At 36.5% G+C, this 18056-nt stretch overlaps 1 protein-coding gene across 13 annotated transcripts in view; it reads left to right on the top strand.

The window, feature by feature from the left end:
• The window catches only part of PTPN13 (protein tyrosine phosphatase non-receptor type 13), a 241528-nt gene that overhangs the window by 152947 nt on the left and 70525 nt on the right, over window positions 1–18056 (top strand). For all 13 annotated transcript variants that reach the window (XM_059922684.1, XM_059922677.1, XM_059922675.1 and 10 more), the window contains one exon: window positions 1029–1085. In XM_059922684.1, coding sequence (XP_059778667.1) covers window positions 1029–1085 — 57 coding nt within the window. The remainder of the gene's footprint in view (window positions 1–1028; window positions 1086–18056) is intronic.

Raw genomic sequence — 18056 nt, 5'->3', positions numbered from 1 at the left:
CTGTTGTTTTGTGCATCTTAAAAGCTAACTGCATGGGAATCAATCTTTTAGAAAAGTAGATGTTTAAGCACAGAGGTCTGAATGACTACTCAAAATAGGAAACAGCTGGGCAGACAAGCGGTCAACAAGGATACCCTTTTTTACGGTTGTTTTACTAAATAATGCTAATTAACTCTCCCTTGGAACTAAGTGTGATCATAACTATACAAAGTTAAAAAGAATTTTCTCACGCTGTGATTGGATTGGGGATATGTGGAGTAAATGAAGTCAAAGAGAACTACACTATAATTGATAAATATTTATGGAAGGTCACATTACGTTATTAATATAGGTTTCCACAGCTTTCAGAGATTATACTATCATCAGTTTAAATTGAATTGGTTAAAAAAAACTTTAAACAGATGAAAGACAAGACTCCATCTTATAGGTCACCCTATGCGTTGAAAATAGCCTAAAAAGACACTGATTTAATCTTTCAGAAAATAATTTTCAAAGTGTATTCATATATAATGGGATCTCATATAGATTCTAAGCTATTTTCATTAGGAAAGCTTTGTTCTACATAAAAATTCATCACATATCAGATATAGAGTAGTGAATAATATTCCATAGAAAAACACAAGTAAAATAAAATTCAACCATAAAAAAAATTATTTTCTGCATTTGTTTTTGATTGATTATTCATTCCTATCGAATATTGAACTTTCTTTTAACATTTGAACAGATACTTTTAAAACTCATTTTAGTTTCATCATTTCATATATGACATCAAAATGTCATTGTCAGAAACAATACATTTGTGTTTAAATTTATTCTGCAAAACAAGTTGATATGCTTAACTTGGACATTAAAAGTAGTAAAAAAAAAAAAAGCCCATTGTGGGGAGACATATTTTTCTGAGTGTAAATGAAAGAAATTGTTGCTATCTTAATGTTTTGTTGATTTTTATGAATTTATCAGAAGAAATTACTTCTGTATATAGTATCTGACCATTTTTAAACTGTCTAATAATTTAATTTATACCACAGGAATGACTTTGCATAGTTCTGGAAATTCTTCATCCCAAGTACCCTTAAAAGAAAATGGTAGGTTTACAAAATGTTTTTCCCCTCATTTCCATCATAATTTTTCTCTTGTACCTTGTAAGATAGTCATGGGCCTACTAATAAAGAGCTCTCAATTCCATGTCAAGGATTTTAGGCCTTACATTGGAGTCAAAAGAGACTTGTGGTTTTCAGCATCTCAGTGATGTGATGGGACCTGTAATTTAGACTAATGTTGATGAACTAGAGAAATGACAAATTCGAGATAAGGACACTAATTGGGGAGCTAAGGTAGCTTAGGTGGGAGATAATTTTGATTGAAAAGAGTTTTAACTGAGGGATGCTTCAACTGAATCTTGAAATAAAAGGAGTGTGTATTCAGGCAGAATGGTGTGGATAAGTATTCCAGACCAAGGGCATAGTGTGAGCAAAGACATGCAGACATGTGAGAAGATAACAGATTCAGGGAGATGTAAGAATCTCAGTATGGAGGTATGCTGGGGCCAGAGTGAAGGTCAAAAGCTAAATGGCGACCAGCTTTGAGTCTTATCATAAACCTTTTGGGAAGAATTTGAAGACTTTAAATGTAGAGATGACTAGTTTAGAAAGAATCTAAGAAGAAACAAAATTGTAGGAAAAAAACTTTGTGCAATGACTTGAAGGTCAGTGGGTTCACAGTTTTTATAATTTAGGTTACAAAATACTTTCATGTACATTATTTGATTTTTCTAACAACCTTCATGGGTATAAAGAATATTATTATCACTATGTATATACTACTTCCCTCCAAAAATGTTTAAGATTTACCCTCAAATTCTTTTTTTTTTTTTTAACAGATAATATCAGTCTTTATTTATTTATTTATTTGTTTATTTTTGGCTGTGTTGGGTCTTCGTTTCTGTGCGAGGGCTTTCTCTAGTTGCGGCGAGCAGGGGCCACTCTTCATCGCGGTGCGCGGGCCTCTCACTGTCGTGGCCTCTCTTGTTGCGGAGCACAGGCTCCAGACGCGCAGGCTCAGTACTTGTGGCTCACGGGCCCAGTTACTCCGCGGCATGTGGGATCTTCCCAGACCAGGGCTCGAACCCGTGTCCCCTGCATTGGCAGGCGGATTCTCAACCACTGCGCCACCAGGGAAGCCCCTACCCTCAAATTCTTAAAGTTGAAATAATCAGAAGCCTGATGAGAAGGAAGAAAATATGCTGATCACAAGTATTAATATAGTTAAACTTGATGAAGCTTTAAGTTTAGTTCTCATTTTCCTGAGAGCCAAGGCAAAAATGAAGGCATGAAAATTAGTTGAACCATATGAAACCGTTGTTTTTGTAGGTCAAAACTGTCAGACATCAGTAAGCTATTTTGTATAATTCTCATTCTCTGATAGAAATACACATACCAATTCTTCAAGAGAGGAACATTTTTCTTGGAAGCAAAATTGTGTCCAAAAGTAAATCTTTTTACTTTTATAATATCTTAAATACTCATAGCAAATGAAAGATTTTTTCATCTCCAATTTTTTAATGTATTAATCCTTAAAAAATCTGAGGGCATACCATTAAAGAAAAAGTCAATTTATACTTAGACCTAAGTTACTAAGACCTTGTTATATAGCGTTTTGATGACCAAATGTCTTACATGGACTGAAGTTAGAATACCTCTGTACCTAAAATAGGTCAGTTATTAACATGTCCATAACGGTTGTACTTACTGACTGACAGTTATTTAGTGCTTACTGTGTGCCAAACACTGTTCTAAGCACATTATGTTTCTCTCTCAATCCCCACACCACAACACTCCTATGAGCCAGAACTAATGTTATTTCCTTTTCACAAATGAGAAGCCAAAACACAGAAAGGTAGAGTTGCACAGTAGGTCATGGAGCTGGCAAAAGCTGGGGCCATGATTTGAATGCAGGATGTCTGTTTCCAGAGCCTATGCTCTATTCCACTCTTTAGACCGTCTCCTAGTATAATAATGCCTAATTATTTTTAGGTATTATTTCTCCCAGATAAACTTTTGAAATAAGCTGGATAATAATCTATTCAAGGATGAGAGCCTGAAATGTGTTTTTACCTAGGTTCTAACAGAAAAGAATATGAATTTACATTGGGTACCAGATGAACATCATGTGCAGGGTAGGGTCTATGTTTAAACCTCCAAGCACTCATCTTCCCACCTGCTCCCTACAGAGGGGCCAACCCACCTTCCCATGGAGGTGTTCCCCAGTTGGCTTATAGACAAGTTTATATTTTCTTCAAAATTCTCCTTCAATCTGTCCAAGTAGCCCTGAATTAGTGCTTTGTTGTGAATTGAGTTTTGACATAATAGAGCATGGCAAACATGTTTTTCCACATCAGGTAACTGAAGATTAAAAAGTTAAATTACTTGCCCGTTGGTCAAATATAGGACTTTTTATTCTAATTTCAGTGTTTTTCGTTGCTGAACAAGATTATTAAGAGAAAATTAGAAATGAGCATTAGTTAATACTGAATTATTTATCACTTAATACAAGGACCAATGAATAAAATTCAGTCTTAACCTTTTACAACTTTCAGAGACCCATAAAGAGTGTGAAACTTAGAAGATAAAAGAAGAAAGGCAGGAGTCTTCCAATCTCATGAAACAAATATGGAAAGGATTCCAATCCTTTGATTAATTGTGATTTCCAAAAAGAAATAAAGGTTGCTTACCCTTTCAAAAAATGGCACATCTTATAACAGTTCTTTTTTTCTTTTTTTTAAATTATAGTTGATTTACAATATTATATTAGCTTCCAGTGTTCAACATTCAGTATTTTATACTCCATTAAAAGTTACAGTGGCTATAATTCCCTGCGCTGTACAGCATATCCTTGTTGCTTATCTATTTTATACATGGTAGTTTATACCTCTTAATCCCATACCCCTATCTTGACCCTCCCCACGTCCATCTCCCCACTGGTGACTAGTGGTTTGCTTTCTATATCTATGAGTCTGTTTCTGTTTTGCTATAGACATTTATTTGTTTTATTTTTTAGATTCCACGTATAACTGACATCATACGGTATTTGTATTTTCTGTCAGACTTATTTCGCTAAGCACAATATTCTCTAGGCCCATCCAATTTGCTGCAAATGGCAGAATTACATTCTTTTTTTATGGCTGACCAATATTGCACTGTGTATAGGTATATATACCACATCTTCTTTATCCATTCATCTGTTGATGGACAGTTGGGTTGCTCCTGTCTCTTAGATACTTGTAAATAGTGTTGCTATGAACCTTGGGGTGCATGTATATTTTTGAATTAGTGGTTTTGTTTTTTCTGGATATATACCCAGTAGTGGAATTGCTGGGTCATATGGTAGTTCTGTTTTTAGTTTTTTGAGAAACATCCATACTGTTTTCCATAGTGGCTGCACCATTTTACATCCCCACCAACAGTGTACAAGGATTCCCTTTTCGCCACACTCTCAACATTTATTATTTGTAGACTTTTTGATTTTAGGTAGCCATTCTGACAGATGTGAGGTGATAGCTCGTTGTGGTTTTAATTTGCATTTCTGATGATTACTGATTTCAGGCATCTTTTCATGTGCCTGTTGACCATTTGTATGTCTTCTTTGGAAAAATGTCTATTTAGATCTTCTGCCCATGTTTTTTATTTGGTTGTTTTTTTTTTTAATATTGAATTGTATGTGTTATTTATTTATTTTGGCTATTACCCCTTGTTGGTCATATCATTTGCAAATATTTTCTCCCATTCAGTAGGTTGTCTTTTCATTTTGTCAATGGTTTCCTTTGCTTTGCAAAAGTTTTTAAGTTTAATTAGGTCCTATTTGTTTATTTTGGCTTTTATTTCTTCTGCCTTAGGAGGCAGATCCAAAAAAATATTGCTACAATTTATGTCAAAGTATGTTCTGCCTATGTTCTCATCTAGGAGTTTTATGGTTTCCAGGTCTTACATTTAGGTATTTGATCCATTTGGGGTTTATTTTTGTATATGGTATGAGGAAATGTTCTAATCTCATTCTTTTACATGTAGCATTCCAGTTTTTTCAGCAACACTTATTGAAGAGACTTGTCTTTTCTCAATTGTATATTCTTGCCTCTTTTGCCATAGAGTAATTGATCATAGGTGCATGGGTTTATTTCTGGGTTCTCTATTCTGTTCCATTGATCTATGTGTCTGCTTTTGTGCCAGTATCATGGTATTTTGATTACTATAGCTTTGTAGTATAATCTGAAGTCTGGGAAGATGATGTCTCCAGCTTTGTTATTTTTTCTCAAAATTGCTTTGGCAATTCAGGGTCTTTTGTGGTTCCATATAAATTCTAGGATTATTTCTTCTAGTTCTGTGAAAAATGTCATGGGTATTTTGCTACGGATTTCATTAAATCTGTAAAGTGCTTTGGGTAGTATGGCCATTTTAACAATATTAATTCTTCCAATCCAAGAGCACGGGATATCTTTCCATTTCTTTGGATAATCTTCAGTTTCCTTTATTAGTGTTTTATAGTTTTCAGAGTGTAGGTCATTCACCTCCTTGGTTAAGTTTGTTCCTAGTTTATTCTTTTTGATTTGATTTTAAACAGAATTTTTTGTTTCTTTGGTTGGTTTTTGGGTTTTTTTTTATTTTAACTTTCTCTTTCTGATAGTTCATTACTAGAGTATAGAAAAGCAACCGATTTCTGTGTATTAATCTTCTGTCCTGCAACTTTACTGAATTCATTTATTAGTTTTTTGGTGGAGACTTTAGGATTTTCTATTTAAAGTATCATGTCATCTGCAAATAGTGACAGTTTTACTTCTTCCCTTCCAATATATAGATGCCTTTTATTTTTTCTCTGATTGTTGTGGCTAGGACGTCACTGCTATGTTGAATAGAAGCGGCAAGAGTGGTCATCCTTGTCTTGTTCCTGAATTTACAGGAAAGGCTTTCAGCTTTTCACTGTTGAGTATGATGTTAGCTGTGAGTTTGTCATAACTGACTTTTTTTATGTTGAGATATGTTCCCTCTATACCAAATTTGATGAGAGTTTTTATCATGAAAGGATGTTGAATTTTGTCAAATGCTTTTTCTGTGTCTATTGAGATGATCTTGTGAATTTTATCCTTCCTTCTGCTAATGTGGTGTGTCACATTGATTGATTCGTGAAAGTTGAACAATCCCTGTGTCCCTGGAATAAATCCAACTTGATCATGATGCACAGTCCTTTTTATATATTGTTGCATTTGGTTTGCTAATATTTTGTTGAGGATTTTTGCATCTGTATTGGATGCAAATGCTATAATGGATGGTGGCCTCATAGAATGAATTTGGGAGTGTTCTGTCCTCTTCAATTTTGGGGAATACTATAGGTATAATTTCTTCTTTATATGTTTGGTAGAATTTCCCTGTGAACTGTCCAGTCCTGAACGTTTGTTTGCTGGGAGGTATTTTGTTGTTGTGGTTTTAATTATAAATTCAGTTTTACTACTACTGATCAATGTGTTCAATTTATCCACTTCTTCTTGACTCAGTCTTGGCAGGCTGTATGTTTCTAGAAGTTTGTCCATTTCTTCTAGGTTGTCCAGTTTGTTGGCATGTAACTGTAATATTCTCTTATGATTTTTTATATCTCTGTGGTATTGGTTGTAATTTCTCCTCTTTCATTTCTTATTTTGTTTATTGGTTCTTCTCTCTTTTCTTCTTGGTTAGCCTGGCTAAAGGTTTTTTTTTTTTTTTTTGTAACATCTTTATTGGAGTATAATTGCTTTACAATGTTGTGTTACTTTCTGCTGTATAACAAATTGAACCAACTATATGTATACATATATCCCCATATCACCTCCCTCTTGCATCTCCTTCCCACCCTCCCTATACCACCCCTCTAGGTGGTCACAAAGCACCGAGCTGATCTCCCTGTGCTGTGCGGCTGCTTCCCACTAGCTATCTATTTTACATTTGGTTGTGTATGTATGTGCATGCTACTCTCACACTTCATCTCAGCTTACCCTTCCCCCTTCCCGTGTTCTCAAGTGCATTCTCTACATCTACGTCTTTATTCCTGTCCTGCCCCTAGGTTCATCAGAACCATTTTTTTTTTTTAAGATTCCATATATATGTGTTAGCATATGGTATTTGTTTTTCTCTTTCTGATTTACTTCACTCTGTATGACAGACTCTAGGTCCATCCACCTCACTACAATTAGTTCAAATTCGTTTCTTTTTATGGCTGAGAAATATTCCATTGTATATATATGCCACATCTTCTTTATCCATTCGTCTGTAGATGGACACTTAGGTTGCTTCAATGTCCTGGCTTTTGTAATGAACATTGTACATGACTCTTTTTTTATTCTTTCTTTCTTTTCTTTTTCTTCCTTTTATTGGCTCGTTGGGCCTTCGTTGCTGCGCACAGGTTTTCTCTAGTTGTGGCAAGCAGGGACTACTCTTTGTTGCGGTGCGTGGGCTTCTCACTGCAGTGGCTTGTCTTTGTTGTGGAGCATGGGTCCTAGGCACACAGGCTTCAGTAGTTGCGGTGCATGGGCTCAGTAGTTGTGGGTCACAGGCTCTAGAGCTCAGGCTCAGTAGTTGTAGCACACGTGCTTAGTTGCTCCATGGCATATGGGATCTTCCTGGACCAGGGCTCAAACCTGTATCCCCTGCATTGGCAGGCAGATTCTTAACCACTGTGCCACCAGGGAAGTCCCAACATGACTATTTTTGAATTATGGTTTTCTCAAGGTATATGCCCATTAGTGGGATAGCTGGGTCATATAGTAGTCCTATTTTTGGTTTTTTAAGGAACCTCCATACTGTTCTCCATAGTCACTGTATCAATTTATATTCCCACCAACACTGCAAGAGGGTTCCCTTTTCTCCACACCCTCTCCAGCATTTATTGTTTGTAGATTTTTTGATGATGGCCATTCTGACTAGTGTGAGGTGATACCTCACTGTAGTTTTGATTTGCACTTCTCTAATGATTAGTGATGTTGAGCATCCTTTCATGTGTTTTGTTCGCAATATGTATATCTTCTTTGGAGAAATGTCTGTTTAGGTCTTCTGCCCAGTTTTGGATTGGGATGTTTTTTATATTGAGCTGCATGAGCTGCTTGTATATTTTGGAGATTAATCCTTTGTCAGTTGCATCGTTCGCAAATATTTTCTCCCATTCTGAAGGTTGTCTTTTCATCTTTTTTATGGTTTCCTTTGCTGTGCAAAAGCTTTTAAGTTTCATTAGGTCCCATTTGTTTATTTTTGTTTTTATTTCACCTAGGAGGTGAGTCAAAAAGGATCTTGCTGTGATTTATGTCATAGAGTGTTCTGCCTATGTTTTCCTCTGAGAGTTTTATAGTGTCAGGCCTTACATTTAGGTCCTTAATCCATTTTGAGTTTATTTTTGTATATGGTGTTAGGGAGTGTTCTAATTTCATTCCTTTACATGTAGCTGTCCAGTTTTCCCAGCACCACTTATTGAAGAGGCTGTCTTTTTTCCATTGTATATTCCTACCTCCTTTATCAAAGATAAGGTGACCGTATGTGCGCGGGTTTATCTCTGGGCTTTCTATCCTGTTCCATTGATCTATATTTCTCTTTTTGTGCCAGTACCATACTGTCTTGACTACTGTAGCTTTCTACTATAGTCTGAAGTCAGGGACCCTGATTCCTCCAGCTCCATTTTTCTTTCTGAGGATTGCTTTGGCTATTTGGGGTCTTTTGTGTTTCCATACAAATTGTGAAACTTTTTCTTCTGGTTCTCTAAAAAATACCATTGGTAGTTTGATAGGGATTGCATTGAATGGGTAGATTGCTTTGGGTAGTATAGTCATTTTCACAATATTGATTCTTCCAGTCCAAGAACATGGTATATCTCTCCATCTGTTTGTATCATCTTTAATTTCTTTCATCAGTGTCTTATAGTTTTCTGCATACAGGTCTTTTGTCTCCCTAGGTAGGTTTATTCCTAAGTATTTTATTCTTTTTGTTGCAGTGGTAAATGGGAGTGTTTCCTTAATTTCTCTTTCAGATTTTTCATCAGTGTATAGGAATGCAAGAGATTTCTGTACATTAATTTTGTATCCTGCTACTTTACCAAATTCATTGATTAGCTCTAGTGGTTTTCTGGTAGCATCCTTAGGATTCTCTATGTATAGTATCATGTCATCTGCAAACAGTGACAGTTTTACTTCTTCTTTTCCGATTTGGATTCCTTTTTTTTCTTTTTCTTCTCTGATTGCTGTGGCTAAAAGTTCCAAAACTATGTTGAATAATAGCGGTGAGAGTGAGCAACCTTGTCTTGTTCTGATCTTAGGGGAAATGGTTTCGGTTTTTCACCATTGAGAACGATGTTGGTGGTGGGTTTTTCATATATGGCCTTTATTATGTTGAGGTAAGTTCCCTCTATGCCTACTTTCTGGAGAGTTTGTATCATAAATAGGTGTTGAATTTTGTCGAAAGCTTTCTCTCCATCTATTGAGATGATCATATGATTTTTCTCCTTCAGTTTGTTAATATGGTTTATCACATTGATTGATTTGCGTATATTGAAGAATTCTTGCATTCCTGGGATAAACCCCACTTGATCATGGTGTATGATCCTTTTAATGAGCTGTTGGATTCTGTTTGCTAGTATTTTGTTGAGGATTTTTGCATCTATGTTCATCAGTGATACTGGCCTGTAGTCTTCTTTTTTTGTGACGTCTTTTTCTGGCTTTGGTATCAGGGTGATGGTGGCCTTGTAGAATGAGTTTGAGAGTGTTCCTCCCTCTGCTATATTTTGGAAGAGTTTGAGAAGGATAGGTGTTAACTCTTCTCTAAATGTTTGATAGAATTCACCTGTGAAGCCATCTGGTCCTGGGCTTTTGTTTGTTGGAAGATTTTTAATCACAGTTTCAATTTCAGTGCTTGTGATTGGTCTGTTTATATTTTCTGTTTCTTCATGGTTCAGTCTCAGAAGGTTGTGCTTTTCTAAGAATTTGTCCATTTCTTCCATGTTGTCCATTTTATTGGCCTATAGTTGCTTGTAGTAATCTCTCATGATCCTTTGTATTTCTGCAGTGTCAGTTGTTACTTCTCCTTTTTCATTTCTAATTCTTTTGATTTGAGTCTTCTCCCTTTTTTTCTTGATGAGTCTGGCTAACGGTTTATCAATTTTGTTTATCTTCTCAAAGAACCAGCTTTTAGTTTTATTGATCTTTGCTATTGTTTTCTTTGTTTCTATTTCATTTATTTCTGATCTGATTTTTATGATTTCTTTCCTTCTGCTAACTTTGGGGTTTTTTTGTTCTTCTTTCTCTAATTGCATTAGGTGTAAGGTTAGGTTGTTTATTTGAGATTTTTCTTGTTTCTTGAGGTAGTATTGTGTTTGCTGTAGACTTCCCTCTTAGAACTGCTTTTGCTGCATCCCGTAGGGTTTGGGTCATCGTGTTTTCATTGTCATTTGTTTCTAGGTATTTTTTAATTTCCTCTTTGATTTCTTCAGTGATCTCTTCGTTATTGAGTAGTGTATTGTTTAGCCTCCACGTGTTTGTATTTTTTACACTGTTTTTCCTGTAATTGATATCTAGTCTCATAGCGTTGTAGTCAGAAAAGATACGTGATACAATTTCAATTTTCTTAAATTTACCAAGGCTTAATTTGTGACCCAAGTTATGGTCTATCCTGGAGAATGTTCCATGAGCACTTGAGAAGAAAGTGTATTGTGTTGTTTTTGGATGGAATGTCCTATAAATATCAATTAATTCCATCTTGTTTAATGTGTCATTTAAAGCTTGTGTTTCCTTATTTATTTTCATTTTGGATGATCTGTCCATTGGTGAAAGTGGGGTGTAAAAGTCCCCTACTCTTATTGTGTTATTGTCAATTTCTCCTCTTATGACTGTTAATATTTGCCTTATGTATTGAGGTCCTCCTATGTTGGGTGCATAAATATTTACAATTGTTATATCTTCTTCTTGGATTGATTCCTTAATCATTATGTAGTGTCCTTCTTCATCTCTTGTAATAGTCTTTATTTTAAAGTATGTTCTGTCTGACACGAGGATTGCTACTCCAGCTTTCTTTTGATTTCCATTTGCATGGAATATCTTTTTCTATCCCCTCACTTTCAGTCTGTATGTGTCCCTTGGTCTGAAGTGTGTCTCTTGTAGACAGCGTATATACAGGTCTTGTTTTTGTATCCATTCAGTGAGCCTGTGTCTTTTGGTTGAAGCATTTAATCCATTTACATTTAAGGTAATTATCGATATGTATGTTCCTATTACCATTTTCTTAATTGTTTTGGGTTTGTTTCTGTAGCTCCTTTTCTTCTCTTTTGTTTCCTGCCTAGATAAGTTCCTTTAGCATTTGTTGTAAAGCTGGTTTAATGGTGCTGAATTCTCCTAGCTTTTGCTTGTCTGTAAAGGTTTTAATTTCTCTGAAAATTAAACAAATCAGTTGCAGACAGCAAACCCCAAGTCTACAGTTGCTCCCAAAGTCCACTGTCTCAATATTGGGATGATTCATTGTTTATTCAGGTATTCCACAGATGCAGGGTATATCAAGTTGATTGTGAGGATTTAATCCGCTGCTCCTGAGGCTGCACGGAGAAATTTCCCTTTCTCTTCTTTGTTCACACAGCTCCTGGGCTTCACCTTTGGTTTTGGGCCCACCTCTGCATGTAGGTCGCCCTCAGGCATCTGTTCCCACCCAGGCAGGACAGGGTTAAAGCAGCGGCTGATTAGGGGGCTCTGGCTTACTCATGCCCAGGGGAGGGAGGGGTATGGTAGTTATAATTGGAATGCGGGCCGAGCCTGTGGCAGCAGAGGCCAGCATGACACTGCAACAGCCTGAGGTGCACCGTGTGTTCTCCCAGCCAACTTGTCCCTGGATCACAGGCCCTGGCCGAGGCATGTTGCACAGGCTCCCAGGGCTGTGTGGATAGTGACCTGTGCTTGCACACAGGATTCTTGGTGGCTGCAGCAGCAGCGTTAGTGTTTCATGCCTGTCTCTGGGATCTGAGCTGATAGCCATGGCCTGTGCCCATCTCTGGAGCTTGTTTAGGCGGTGCTCTGCCTTCTGTGGGCAGACAGGGAAGAAATCCCCTCCAGTCGCTCACCCTGAAACAATGGTCTCTTGCCTCTTTGGCAGCTCCAGCCTCTTTCCCGGACTCCCTCCCAGCTAGCTGTGGCGCACTAGCCCCCTTCAGGCTGTGTTCACACAGCCAGCCCCAGTCCTCTCCCTGGGATCTGACCTCCGACACCTGAGCCTCAGCTCCCAGCTGCCACCTGCTCTGGCGGGTGAGCAGACAAGCCTCTCAGGCTGGTGAGTGCTGGTCGGCACTGATCTTCTGTGTGGGAATCTCTCTGCTTTGCCCTCTGCACCCCTGTTGCTGCGCTCTCCTCCGTGGCTCCAAAGCTTCCCACCCCCATCTCTGCCAGTGAAGGGGCTTCCTAGTGTGTGGAAACTTTTCCTCCTTCACAGTTCCCTCCCAGAGGTGCAGGTCCCATCCCTATTCTTTTGTCTCTGTTTTTTCTTTTGCCCTACCCAGGTATGTGGGGAGTTTCTTGCCTTTTGGTCAGTCTCAGCTCTTCTGCCAGCATTCAGTAGGCGTTCTGTAGGAGTTGTTCCACATGTCGTTGTATTTTTGATGTATTTGCGGGGAGGAAGGTGATCTCCACGTCTTACTCCTCCACCATCTTGAAGGTCCTCCTGATGTTGGCTAGAGGTTTATCAGTTTTGTTTATCTTTCAAAAAACTAGCTCTCGGTTTCATTGATCTTTTCTATTGTTTTTTTTGGTCTGTATTTTTTCTTAATTTCCTCTCTGATCTTTATTATTTCCTTCCTTCAGCTGACTTTGGGCTTTGTTCTTTTTCTCTTTCCTTTAGTTGGTAGGTTAGTTTGCTTATTTGATATTTTTCTTGTTCTTGAGGAAGGCCTGTATGACTCTAAACTTCCCTCTTAGAACTGCTTTTGCTACATCTCATAATTTTGGAGAATTGTGTTTCCATTTTCATTTGTCTTGAGGTATGTTCTGATTTCCTCTTTGATTTCTTCATTGACCCATTGGTTTTTTCAGTAGCATGTTGTTTAGTCTCCACATGTTTGTTCTTTTCCCATTTTTCTTTCTGTAATTGATTTCTAGTTTCATACTATTGTGGTAGGTCTAAATGCTTGACATAATTTCTGTCGTCTTAAATTTGTTGGGACTTGTTTTGTTGAGACTTTATCTATCCTGGAGAATGTTCCATGTGTACTTGAAAAGAATATGTATTTTGCTGTTTTGGGATGGAATTTCCTGTAGATATCTGTTAAATCCAACTGGCCTGTTGTATTATGTAAGACTACTGTTGGCTTATTGATTTCCTGTCTGGATGATCTGTCCATTGATGTCAGTGGGGTATTAAAGTTCTCCAACCATCCAAGGGGGCTCATGTCCACTTTGCAGGACCCCAGGACTAGAGCACCCAGTCTGCGGCTCTCACCGCTTACTCCCCAAAGCTGGTCTCTGCCCATGTATTTTTCCTTTTCCTCTGAGTCCTCTTCCAGGGGCACAGGTCCTGACCTGATCATTTTTGTTTCCTTCCTACCTGACTACATGTGAGTCTTTCTTACAGCCTTGGTTGTACAGGAGTCTTTCTGCCAGTTTCTAGTGAGAATTGTTCCACACGTAGACTTATTTTGATGTATTCGTTGGGGTGGGGGTGAGTTCCATTTCTTCTTATTCCACCATCGTGATCAACCCCTCTAATATTCCTTATTAAGAGAGTCAAAAAGTAAAAACATTTTAAAAATGTGTAGAACTTATGCAAGGCTTGTGTAAAATTGGTTTGCAGTTTTTCTTGTTTTATTATAATTCAGGAATACTGTACAATTGAAAAGTAACTTTTAGCTGGATTTGTCACCTTCCTTCCTGTTCAAACCACAAAATGGGGTCAAACACCAAACTCTTAACAAAAACAAAATGCAAAAAGCAAAAAAACTCATGTGAAAAAGCTTATTCTGGTGCAAAGTAACTTGTACGGACAGTTAAGTAAACTTTTTCCCCAATATTAGAACTGATTATTGTCTTTATGAACATTCTTAATTCGTAGTAATAAAATGTTGTATAGAAGATTAGTTTTTAGTCAGATGTCAAGGACCAGTGTAACTTTAAATGCTAGGGGGGTTTTTTTCAGCTAAAGTTTAATTAGAATACATACAAAGTTGAAAATTATAATAAAAAATAAAAGTCCAAAGTGCTCACAAAGGATTCAACAGATATCAGAATTAACCAGAAACAAAAGATAGAGTCAAATAAATTGAGAACTGAAAGGAACTAAAAAGTTTATCTAAACCAAACCTTTCCATTCTATGAATGAGTTAAATGAGTCCCAGAAATGTTATATGGCTCAAGTTCACGCAGCTAATTCATGCTAGCACAGAAATAAAACACCAAATTTCCATTATGATCCTCCTTACGTACCACCTGAGCAGTTAGTGTATTAAGTAATATAACAATGAAAAATACCTCTCTTTGTTTTTATACCAATGTGGTGTTACTGACCCATCATCCCCGAGTTTGAATTGGGTCTTTTTCCCTAGAGTGAGCGATGAATTTATCCAGAGCCTCCTCTGCCTATATAGTCCAGTTCCTCTTAGAATCAGTGGCATGGAGCTGCCTGATAGTTGACAAGGGTGTAGATCTATAACCAAGAAAATGAATTTTTCTTGCAAAAAGATTGTTGACTCACTTAAATTGATTATATGACTTTGCCCTTATCAGTAACATGCTTTTACTAGGAAATTCAAATAGTTTACTCGTAGATGTATCTATCATTAGTATCCACAGTTATTCTAGTTGGGGACTGAATATGTCCACGTGAACCTTGTGAGAGATGAGAAAGGCAACATTGGAACAACAATCTCAAATGCAGAGAGGGTGTACATTTAATTTCTAAATTACACATTTATCAATTATTCTTAAGATATTTCCCAGGTAAACATTATTGGGAATGACACCAGCATGTATTAATTAAAGAAATGGAAATTTCTATTTGAGCCTCTTTTATACGTTAAAATATCTGCAGAATTTGCTGTGGTCATAAAGTATATTAATGGGAAAAGAAAATTCTTTTAAAGATGTAAAAATATGTATTCCTTGAATATTAATGCTTGTTTGCATACAGTAATTAAAATAACTCAGAAATGTCTTGGTACTTGAAATATCTAGCTCCTCACTTTCAATGATTCATAAATTCTACTTAATCCTCATTGAATTCTATATCTTTAAATTTAGTTGGGTTCTTATGTACTATATACCCTCAGATACTTCCTTCTCTTTTTTTTTATTTTTAGCCAATGGGAAAGTGTTTTGAACATCTATGTGAATATAATACCAGAAAAATAGAAACTCAACATGTGCACAGTAGTGTCTAGTAACATGTAGGTCTACACCAACATCCTTCCTTCCTCTATCCCCACATTAATAAGTCACTTTATATCAGGGCGGTAGAAGGGAGGGTTCCCTATTAAAAAGAGTAGGTTAGCAAAGCTTCCCTTTCCAAAATAATATTCAGCTCCACCCGACTCAAACCTTGTACTCCAGCCAAGCTGAACTGTGACGTTTTTGCAGAACCTTTCCTGCCTTTTTTCCATCTCAGCTTTTGTTAATGCCTTACTTGTTGTGTATAACCATCTCCCTAATCCACTTTTTAAAATTCTGCCTCATGTCCTTGAAGTGTTCTTTATTTCTGGCAAGAAGAAACCTCTCCTCTCTTACAGCTCTGACTCATGCCTTCATAATACAACTGTTTCTCTGAAGTCTTAACATTCTGTTTATCAGTCAGACTAAATCTTTGCTCTTCTAGCCTGATCTGATTGCGCTTACATTTATTATGCTAGCAGCTTTCATATTATTTCTTTTTATTTTCCCCAATTGCCTAATGTGGGACTTTCACAGGAAAATTATTCAGCAAACATCTGAAAGGTGAAAGTATAATTGAATGAATTAATATTCAAATCTCACTGATGAGTCCTTGAAAACAGAGAGCCTAATCTATTACTTCTAGTTAGAGAAATAAATAACATAAAAATATTGCACATTTTGTGTGTGTGGGGGTCTATACACATATTCCAATATTGTTTACCTGGGAAATGTTTTAATATACATACACACACACACACATACATTTATTAGCCAAATAAGTAACATAAATAACCAATCTTGTTTTTATTCTTTGAATCAATACCTTTGACTTGTAACAGATACTCCTTAGGAACATTCAGAATATTGATCACTTTTATAATTGAAGGCAGAAACACTCTGTCTAAAGCAGATGGACTCTGTCTTCAGAATGGTGATAAAAGTTTACATTTAATACCTAACATGACCTCATCCCTTATTTGTTTTATTTTATGGGTTCATTCTGTTGTATTTTTTATTTGGTTCTGGCTGAAAATTAGACCTAATTGTCTATTTTAGGCTAAAAGTATCTTGGATACCTAAATAATATTAAGTTAGGCAATAACTAATTCATGAACTTTATGCTTGTTTATATAAACCAAATAAGGCTCTTCACACCATTGTCCAGCGATCTTTTTTTTTGGAATCTCGTTAATTAATTAGAAATACTGAACTACTACTACTATTGATTATAACTAAGTTTATAACTAAGTTTTGGTCAAAAAGAAACAACAGAATAGGGACGTGTATACTACAGGGAGCTAGCAAACTTGCACTAGTGCTTGATGTTTAAGGGACAAGGTTAATTGACTCCAGAGAGCAAATGGTTGTTATCGTTTTCTGAAATTAACGGAGTTTATTTCTAGAATATGAAGTATCACATTTTCATCATTTAAGCATTAATATATGTTGTGTAACAAAGTTACTATTTATAACATTAATACAATTTTAAATCCATGGGTAGTCATATGTTGGCAGATAATCTCTAGTTTTCAAAAAGCTTCAATATGCTTAAGAACTATATAGAGGTGAATTTGCAGATTTAGTTTAAACAAATATCTTTCTGAGTGTGTTGAACTCATTTACCACCACGTCACACACAGACCAGTGTAAACTATTAAATTACAGTTGATGTTAAGAAGTGTATTAATTTGCTGGAGCTGCCATAACAGGATCCCACAGATTGGGTGCCTTAAACAACATAAATTTATGTTCTCACAGTTCTGGAGGCTAGAAGTCTGAGATCAAGATGTCAGCAGCATTGATTTCTTCTGAGACCTCTCTCCTTGGCTTTGTAGGTGGAGCTATTCCTCTTTCTTCACATGGTCTTCCCTCTGTGCGCACACACATCTGTATCCAAATTCCCTCTTCTTATAAGGATATCAGTCATATTGGATTAGGCCACCCTAAAGACCTCATTTTAACTTACCTTTTTAAAAACCTATCTCCAAATATGGTTAAATTCTGAGGTACTAGGAGTTAGGGTTTCAACATATTTATTTGGAGGAAAGGGAGGAGCAACACATTTCAGCCCATAACAAGACGTGTGTGTATGTGTGTGTGTTTTCACATGCTCTGATTATTAAGTAAATGAAGTAATTTTATTAAGATGACAGTTAAGTGGTATATTTATTGGTTTTATTTAGGAGATATTTGTGAATGATCAGCTTACTTTAAAAAAAAAACCCAAGTAGAAATAAGAAAAAGTAAATTTTAGTTCTGATGCCAACATTCACTCAATGTATTTAGCTAGCATTTATCAAGTACTTAAGGCATTTTGCTGGCCAGTGATACTAGCTGATAATGTTGAGCAAGTCATGAACTATTATTCCTCATCTGCAAAACAATGATTAGAAATCTCTTTGCTTACCTCATGAGATTGTTCCACAAATAAAATAAGAAACGGAAGTCCTTTGAGAATGTGCCAGCCAAGTCCTTATTAATGGGATTTAAAAGAATAAATCCTGTTTCTTCGTGTTGCTCTTTTACCCTAGAACTTACATGAATGTTTTACACATTATAAGTAGAAATGCCAACCACTTATTAGTGGGAAATTCTTAACATATTGAGCATTATCAAATTCAGGAAGTCAGCTGTCATATAACAGAAAGACATGAAGTCTGACAAC

Source organism: Balaenoptera ricei, chromosome 5 (genome assembly GCF_028023285.1).
Source record: "Balaenoptera ricei isolate mBalRic1 chromosome 5, mBalRic1.hap2, whole genome shotgun sequence".
NCBI lineage: Eukaryota > Metazoa > Chordata > Mammalia > Artiodactyla > Balaenopteridae > Balaenoptera > Balaenoptera ricei.
Note: the sequence above shows the minus strand (reverse complement) of the source record. Positions and strands in the feature narration are given on the sequence as shown.